Source organism: Nomascus leucogenys, chromosome 4 (genome assembly GCF_006542625.1).
Source record: "Nomascus leucogenys isolate Asia chromosome 4, Asia_NLE_v1, whole genome shotgun sequence".
NCBI lineage: Eukaryota > Metazoa > Chordata > Mammalia > Primates > Hylobatidae > Nomascus > Nomascus leucogenys.
The window spans coordinates 92,166,918-92,175,832 of NC_044384.1; the positions used below are offsets into that span (position 1 = coordinate 92,166,918).

An 8,915-nucleotide genomic window follows, 5' to 3' on the forward strand; every position below is an offset into this window, starting at 1 on the left:
AGCTCGGAGTGCCACTGCTGCTTTATTCTGGGGTCCAGGATCCTTGTGTTGCCTCAGATAATCCGCTAATGTGGGTGCTGCAGACATCCCGCAGTCTGTGGAATCGATAAAGGATGGGGATCAATGGTGTTTGTGCACCGTGCGGTCTGTGCCCAGTTGCCTGCCTTGTGCTGTGGAATCTGTACACCTGGCCAACATGTGCTTGTGTGAGCCTGATGGTGCATTTTCCAGAGCCTCACCTCGGCTCTGCCCTGGAGCCTCTGTGCTGCTGGAATCAGACTCAAGGACCGCATCAGAGGACCATGGCCCCGTATCACCTGGGTCAGGCACTGAAGTTGGGACAGGAGAGCAGAGACTTCCAACATGAGGGATCCCTGTGTTCTGAGGTGGTCATGACTGGGACCCAAGGACTCAAGCGCATGCTCCAGAGGGAATCGTTTCCCACAAGGCCTTTGGCAGGAACAGGGATCCTGGGAGCCTGCCAAGCAGAGCACACAAGTGTTCCTGGAGTCTTGCTGCCGAGATGCCATGGAATCAGTTGAAGGTATGGAAACACAGGTGGCCGCGTGGTAGCAGGGCAGGCTCAGGCATTGTAGCCCGAGCCCGGCTACCTGCAGTTTGCCTGCAGAAACATCCCGGGTCAACAGGCCAGGCACTGCATTGGTTCACGAGGGTCATCGGGGGTAGGACCCTTGTACGAGCCGCATCGGGCTACGTGCCTGATTCACCCCAGGGTGCACTGTTGAAGGTTGGGGAGATGAGAGGAGATACTTGGGGGTCAGTGAAGTGTCCCCATTCTTTGGATGATGGGGATCTTGGCCTCAGTGTGAGACCCCTCCCACAGGGTCTCTGGCAGGCACAAGAGCCCGGGGGCTCTTGCATAGCACATGAGTATTTCTGGAGGCTTCCCCTTCGGTCTCACCGCCCGGATAGTGCCGAATTGGTTGTAGTTGTGGAATCGGAAGTGGCCGCGCTGCGGCAGTGCAGGCTCACACATCACAGCCTGAGCCCGCCCCAGCTGAGGTTCGCCCGCGGGAACGTCCCGGGTCACGCGAGCCAGGCACCGCAGGGTTCACGAGGGTCATCAGGGATAGGACACTTATGTCATCGGGCTACGTGTCTGATTCACCCCAGGGTGCACTATTGAGGGTTGGGGAGATGAGAGGAGATACTTGGGTGACAATGAGGTGTCCCCATTCTTTGGATGATGGGGATCTTGGCCTCAGGGTGAGACCCTTCTCACAGGGTCTCTGGCAGGCACAGAGCCTGGCGGCTCTTGCATAGCACATGTATATTTCTGGAGGCTTCCCCTTCAGTCTCACTGTCCGGATGGCACAGAATTGGTTGTAGTTGTGGAATCGGAAGTGGCCGCGCGGCGGCAGTGTAGGCTCACACATCACAGCCTGAGCCCATCCCGGCTGGGGTTCGCCCGCGGAAAAGTCCCACGTCATCCAAGCCAGGTGCCGCAAGGTTCACGGGGCTCGTGAGGTATAGGAGACTCATGGGAGCCATATCGGACTACGTGTCTGATTCACCCCAGGGTGCACTGTTGAAGGTTGGGGAGATGTTACTTGGGTAACAATGAGGTGTCCCAGTTCCATGGATGATGGGGATCTCGGCCCTAGTGTGAAACCCTTCTCGCAGGGTCTCTGGCAGGCACAGAGCCCGGGGGCTCTTGCATAGCACATGGGTATTTCTGGAAGGCTTCCTCTTCAGTCTCACCGCCCGGATGGCGCGGAATTGGTTGTAGTTGTGGAATCGGAAGTGACCGCGCGGCGGCAGTGCAGGCTCACATCACAGCCCGAGCCCGCCCCAGCTGGGGTTCGCCCGTGGAAACGTCCCAGATCACCCAAGCCACGCGTCGCAGGGTTCACGGGGGTCATCTGGGAATAAGACACTCATGGGAGCCACACCAGGTCTTCAGGTTGGGCCTTATCCACAGCCCCGTGGTCCTGGGTCACACTCCAAGGGCTTCAGTGTCATGGCTTGGGACTCAAGTCACGCCTACTTATGTGATGATTACCGTGTGTTCCACCAAAATCTTAACACTTTCCACATCTATCCCAGAGCACAGATCTGACTCCGTCTAAGGACAGCCCCCAAATCCCAAGCCTTTTACTGAACTGACAATTGCCTCCCCCGTGAACACTCCGAGCTCCTCAGCCCTAAGTGGCCAGACATTAACATTCCCATTCAATGCAGGTTTGAGATGCTAATTCGGGAGCTTAAGATGCTAAAGAGCTGGGAGCGCCACTGCTGCTTTATTCTCTGGTCCAGGATCCTTGTGTTTCCGGAGATAATCCACTAACGTGGGTGCAGCAGACACCCTGCGGTTTGTGGACTCAGTACGGGGTGGGGATCCTGATGGGGTTAGGATGCTCGATGGCCCGGGTGTGCTCCATACTCAGGGATCATCATGTCCGGCCAGTGGTAGCTGGCACGTGGAGAGGTGCATTTGCCCACAGGTGTTCCCTGTGCCTGCGCATTGCTGGAAGTGAAATTCCAGGGCAGCACCACCGGATCCTGTGCTAGCCCCTCCCACAATGCCTGGAGCAGGAGCGAGCGGCCTGGGGAGCCGCCTTGCCTGGTGCATTTGTATTTCCGGAGTATTCCTGAGTCTCCCCTTGGGTTTTGGGTGCTGTCCCTAATGAGCCCATCTCCTAGCAATGGCGCAGAATCCGTTGTGGCTAAGGAGACAGAAATGGCCGAGAGGCGGCAGTGGTGACTCACATCACAGTCCGAAGGTGACCCAAGGCTGGACTCCACTTTTAGCAAAATGTGGGGGTCTGCCTTGGTCTCCTAACTTGGGGGTCCACTCATGGAAAAGCCTGAGAATTTTCATACCATGGAAAGTTCCCGTGTCGTGGGGTTCACCCACAACAAAGCCCGGTGGTCAGTGCTCAGCAGGCAAGCACTCAGCCCCTCCTGGTGGGGCCATGGGAAGAGAGGGTTTGCCGGAGGCGCGGCCAGCCCTTCCACATCCCAGAGGGCCTGCTGGGTGACTGGACCTGTGAACTCTGGGTCCCTTGGCCCTGGTGCCACCCTTCACGGCTTTGACACTCGAGACTTGAGGTGAACCCCATGGACCACAGGGCCCCAACAACCCTCCCCAGAGGCCAAGGTGGTGACCGGCAGACCCACAGAGGGGTGGCTGGGGGCGTCGAAACTCTCCAGTCTCCACTCCACTCCCAACCGTGGTGCCCACGCGGGCCTGGGAGAGTCTGTGAGGCCGCCCACCACTTGTCAGTAGAGTGCGCCCGCGAGCCGTGAGCACAGCCCCGCAACATGCCGTCTTCAGACAGGAAAGTGGCCGCGAAGGGGACCAGGGTGCCCAGCGGCTGTGCGGACTCTGTCCTGCGGAAACCGCAGTGACGAGCACAAGCTCGGTCAACTGGATGGGAATCGGCCTGGGGGGCTGGCAGCGCGCCCACCAGGGGGTTTGCGGCACTTCCCTCTGCCCCTCAGCACCCCACCCCTACTCTCCAGGAACGTGAGGTCTGAGCCGTGATGGTGGCAGGAAGGGGCTCTGTGTGCCATCTGAGTCCTCAGGGACCCGCAGCTGGCCCCCAGCCATGTGCAAAGTATGTGCAGGGCGCTGGCAGGCAGGGAGCAGCAGGCATGGTGTGCCCCGAGGGGAGACAGCGGTCTGGGAGGGAGAAGTCCTCGACCCTGAGGGAGATGATGCCCAGCCCTGTCTCCGGATGCCAAAGAAGGGGTGCGGGGAGGCCGTCTTTGGAGAATTCCAGGATGGGTGCTGGGTGAGAGAGACGTGTGCTGGAACTGTCCAGGGCGGAGGTGGGCCCTGCGGGGGCCCTCAGGAGGGCCCTGCTCTGATTGGCCGGCAGGGCAGGGGCGGGAATTCTGGGCGGGGCCACCCCGGTTAGAAAAAGCCCGGGCTAGGGCCGAGGAGCAGGGTGAGGGAGGGGGTGGGATGGGTGGGGGGTAACGGGGGAAACTGGGGAAGTGGGGAACCGAGGGGCAACCAGGGGAAGATGGGGTGCTGGAGGAGAGCTTGTGGGAGCCAAGGAGCACCTTGGACATCTGGAGTCTGGCAGGCGTGATGACGGGTGGAGGGGCTAGCTCGGGGCAGGGCTGGTGGGGCCTGGGGCCAGTGAGGAGTGCGGAGTAGGCGCCCAGGCATCGTGCAGACAGGGCAACATCAGCTGGGGACGATGGGCCTGAGCTAGGGCTGGAGAGAAGGGGGAGCCAGACATTCATCCCGGTCACTTTTGGTTACAGGACGTGGCAGCTGGTTGGACGAGGGGAGCTGGTGGGCAGGGTTTGATCCCAGGGCCTGGGCAACGGAGGTGTAGCTGGCAGCAGCGGGCAGGTGAGGACCCCATCTGCCGGGCAGGTGAGTCCCTTCCCTCCCCAGGCCTCGCTTCCCCAGCCTTCTGAAAGAAGGAGGTTTAGGGGATCGAGGGCTGGCGGGGAGAAGCAGACACCCTCCCAGCAGAGGGGCAGAAGGGGGCAGGAGAGTTAGCAAAGGTGACATCTTCTCGGGGGGAGCCGAGACTGCACAAGGCTGGGGGGCTGTGGGCCCATCCCAGGCAGAAAGAGCAAGAGGGCAGGGAGGGAGCACAGGGGTGGCCAGCGTAGGGTCCAGCACGTGGGGTGGTACCCCAGGCCTGGGTCAGACAAGGACAAGGCAGGGGACACAGGACAGAGGGGTCCCCAGCTGCCACTTCACCCACCGCAATTCATTTAGTAGCAGGCACAGGGGCAGCTCTGGCAGGGCTTTCTCAGGCCTATGCCGGAGCCTCGAGGGCTGGAGAGCGGGAAGACAGGCAGTGCTCGGGGAGTCACAGCAGGACGTCACCAGGAAGGCGAAGCGGCCACGGGAGGGGGCCCCGGGACATTGCGCAGCAAGGAGGCTGCAGGGGCTCGGCCTGCGGGCGCCGGTCCCACGAGGCACTGCGGCCCAGGGTCTGGTGCGGAGAGGGCCCACAGTGGACTTGGTGACGCTGTATGCCCTCACCGCTCAGCCCCTGGGGCTGGCTTGGCAGACAGTACAGCATCCAGGGGAGTCAAGGGCATGGGGCGAGACCAGACTAGGCGAGGCGGGCGGGGCGCAGTGAATGAGAGCTCTCAGGAGGGAGGCTGGCGCAGGCAGGGGTGAGGAGCGCAGCGGGCGGTGAGCGGGAGGCACTGGCCTCCAGAGCCCGTGGCCAAGGCGGGCCTCGCGGGCGGCGACGGAGCCGGGATCGGTGCCTCAGCGTTCGGGCTGGAGACGAGGGTGAGTTTTTCCTCTTCTGCCACCCTTAGCCCCCACCCACCCCTTCCCACACAACCAACGCCTCTCTCGTTCTCCCCACAGCCAGGTCTCCAGCTGGGGTGGATGTGCCCACCAGCTGCCGAAGGCCAGGACGCCAGGTCCGGCGGACGTGCCAAGCGGGACGTGACATGGTCCGGTGTGACGGCGAGGACAGAGGAGGCGCGTCCGGCCTTCCTGGTGAGCATATCTGCCCTCCCTGCGTCAGGACACGGCCCTGCCCAGACCGCCCGGCCGAGCCACCATCTCACTGCCCCTACCTCTGTCTTCTACAGAACACCTTAGGCTGGTGGGGCTGCGGCAAGAAGCGGGTCTGTTTCTTTACTTCCTCCACGGAGTCGGCACACTACGGCTGCCCTCTGGGCTCCCAGAACCCACAACATGAAAGGTGCGGGGCCTCCTGCCACACCTGGGGTGGGGGGCACGTAAGAGGAGCTGAGTGGGACCTCACTCCTTCCCCATCCACAGAAATGGTGCTACCCAGCTCAAGCCTGGGCCTTTGAATCCGGACACAAAACCCTCTAGCTTGGAAATGGATATGCTGCACTTTACAACCACTGCACTACCTGACTCAGGAATCGGCTCTGGAAGGTGAGCACCAGCACTCCTTCCGGAAGCCTCCAGGCCCCCGAGCACCCTGCCCCCACCCCACCCACGTGTCGCTATCTGCAGGTGAAGCTAGAGGAATGAGACCTCATCAACCCAACACCAAAGACACCATCGGAACAGCAGCGCCCGCAGCACCCACCCCCCACCGGCGACTCCATCTTCATGGCCACCCCCTGCGGCGGACGGTTGACCACCAGCCACCACGTCATCCCAGAGCTGAGCTCCTCCAGTGGGATGACCCCGTCCCCACCACCTCCCTCTTCTTCTTTTTCATCCTTCTGTCTCTTTGTTTTCTGAGCTTTCCTGTCTTTCCTTTTTCTGAGAGATTCAAAGCCTGCACGACTCTGTTTCCCCCGTCCCTTCTGAATTTAATTTGCACTAAGTCATTTGCACTGGTTGGAGTTGTGGAGACGGCCTTGAGTCTCGGTGCGAGTGTGCGTGAGTGTGAGCCACCTTGGCAAGTGCCCGCCCAGGGCCCGGCCACCCTCCATCTGGGCCGGGTGACTGGGCGCCGGCTGTGTGCCCGAGGCCTCACCCTGCCCTCGCCTAGTCTGGAAGCTCCGACCGACATCACGGAGCAGCCTTCAAGCATTCCATTACGCCCCATCTCGCTCTGTGCCCCTCCCCACCAGGGCTTCAGCAGGAGCCCTGGACTCATCATCAATAAACACTGTTACAGCAACTTGTCTCAAGGACTCTGGAATCCGGGCTGTGGGCCTGATGTGGGGGAGGCCGGCCTTGGGCAGAGGAGGGCTGGGGGGCAGGGGGAGGAGTACATGAAAAGGGGGATGGGGGTTCCAGGGTGGGGGATTCTGGGATGGGTGCGGCGCAGCACATACCAGGGGTGGGGTGAGCAGAGGGTGTGTGGACGTCAGGGGTGCAGGGCAGGCGGTCAGCATGCAGTGATGGTGGTGGAGGGGCTGTGGGACCAGGGTCTCCACAGAGTGGGGGGGCCTGGGCTGGCGGAGGGGGCCTGCGTTCTGAGGCAGGTGTCGGGGACCACCAAAGCACCCCCGAGCGAGTGCCTCCTGTCGCCCCAAAGTCCCGTCAGAATGACACCTTGGTGCTGGCCCCAGACCCCTGGAGCCCGGGCTAGGTGGCTGGAGTAGGGCTGGCCATGGCCCCTCTGGGAGGCCCACAAGGTGCTCTGGGCAACCCCACCCCGACAGGGGCACGAACCCCGTGCCAGTCCCGTTCCTGCTCCCCTTTTGCTGTGGGTGGGAGCCGGGGCCACCCCGGAGGGACAGCCCCACACAAGGAGCCAGGGGGTGGGGGTGGGAGCCAGTGGGCTTCCCAGTGGGCAGGTGGCCTTGGGGCAGAGGTCCTAAGGAGGCCAGGGGGCCAGGAGGAAGGAGGAAGGAGTTGAGGGCAGCCACAGGGAGGAGGTGAGGGAGGAGCAGGAGGGCCCAGGGTGAGGGGCTCCTGGGCTCGCTCCCCGGGGTCTTGCTGCTGGAGCTCCAAGAACCCCAGCATGCAGGGGTTCGCTCCCCAGGTGCCAAGGCAGCCAACTCATGGGTTTGGGGTCAGCTTCCCCACAGAGGCCAGTGGCCAGCAGCTCCCTCAGCCAGGCCTCCCAGCTCCCAGCCCCTCGCTGTGCAGGCGCTGGGAACACAAGGGGCAGCCCCTGGAAATAAGGGTGGGGTCCCGGCCTCCCCATTCCTTCCCCCCTCCCCCCTGCCTTCCATCCCCATTCCCAGTGCACAGAGCTGTCAGGAAAATTCCTCCTCGACTGACAAAGAACAGACAGGAAGGCGGTTAGGGACGCCCCTCCCCTACCGGCCCAGCCGCCCTTGGGGTCTTGGTGTACAGGGCGGAAGAGCAGGGTGGTTCCCCACGCCCCTTGGGTCTGGCCTCCCCTCTGCACCCTCTCTTGCCCCCTCCCCATCCAGCTGTGGGCCCTGGGGTCTGTCAGAGACCGAGGGGTTTCCAGGGACACACTTGTGTGCTAAAACCTGGGCGGGTGGTCACCCCCCAGGATGCACGTAGACATCCGGTGAGGGAGTCTCTTGAAGCCTCTGGGATGGTGCCCCTGGGACTGGCTGCCATCTCATGGAGGAGGTCAGAGGTCGCTGGGGCCAGCCCAGGGTGAGGCCGCATTCATCTTCCTGACCCTATGGGCCAATTTGACTTACCCAAGTGGGTTTTGGCCGGCAGGATGAAGTAACCCATCCATTACATGTCAAGAGTTAGGTCTATAAACGGCCTTTATTATAAACATCCAACTCTGCAGGAGGTTTACAAAGCGGGGCTCAGGAGATAAAAGCCGGCTTCCCCAGGTGGTGGTTGCAGGGTGCGGCAGGCAGCCCCAGGGGTGCCCAGGGTGGCGGGGCAGGGGAACCGTAGGGAGGGGGAGAGAGGTGCCCAGAAAACCTTTCCTGGGGAACATGGAAGACTTTGCCCGCTTCAAATCCCTGCCTGGGGAAGGACACGTGGGAATGGGGCCGGGGGAAAGGCAGGCCACCTCGGGCCTTCGTCACCTGCGTCAGCTCCTAGGGGCTGTCTCCTCCTGGTCACTTGGAGAGAATAGGCATGCTGGTCACATCCACATCTCTGGCCCCAGCGGTGTAAGAATGACACGTTTGCTCTGGAGTTTCCACCTGGAAGCTGTATGGGGACAGGGCTGTTCCTTCTCACACCCGCTGGGGAAGGGACACAGGCCTCTTGGTGGCCCCCACCATCTCCCAGCACTGCCCACGGCTATGCCCACACTGGCTGCCCCCTGAGAGCAGGAAATGTACGCAGGGGCAGCGCCTACCTCTGGGCAGCCCATGTTTCTCTGCTCCCTGCAGCGGAACGGGCTTCCTTAGGGCAGTTCCCAGAGTGGTGTCCCTAGGGCAGCCCCTGAGTGCCAGAGGGGGTCTGGGCCACAGGCCCTGAGACAGGGAGGTGGTGGGGGCAGCGTTCTGGGGGCTGAACCTCAGGGTGAGGCTGGCAGGCGGGGAGCCACAGGCCTGGGGGGCCTGCAGCAGGTGCTCAGCCTCAGAGCCTCCTGCCACGCCCCAGGGCGGGGGCTGGGAGCCCGCCCAAGCCCCTA

At 62.4% G+C, this 8,915-nt stretch overlaps 2 protein-coding genes across 3 annotated transcripts; one reads left to right on the forward strand and one right to left on the reverse strand.

Moving 5' to 3' along the window:
* Positions 1-294: 294 nt before the first annotated feature.
* Positions 295-6,563, forward strand: LOC100584817. 2 transcript variants are annotated; one of them, XM_030811483.1, is made up of 5 exons: positions 295-544; positions 5,318-5,452; positions 5,548-5,660; positions 5,741-5,863; positions 5,945-6,563. In XM_030811483.1, exons 1-5 carry the CDS (start codon positions 524-526, stop codon positions 5,946-5,948), a joined length of 396 nt encoding a protein of 131 aa, XP_030667343.1. In that variant the 5' UTR covers positions 295-523; the 3' UTR covers positions 5,949-6,563. The 2 variants fall into 2 exon arrangements, with proteins under 2 accessions (XP_030667343.1, XP_030667344.1); XM_030811484.1 differs by lacking the exon at positions 295-544 and adding an exon at positions 3,880-5,236.
* Positions 6,087-6,542, reverse strand: LOC105737870 (H19 opposite tumor suppressor). The gene has a single exon (XM_012497411.2). The coding sequence runs from the start codon at positions 6,540-6,542 to the stop codon at positions 6,087-6,089; it is 456 nt and encodes a 151-aa protein (XP_012352865.1).
* Positions 6,564-8,915: the final 2,352 nt, after the last annotated feature.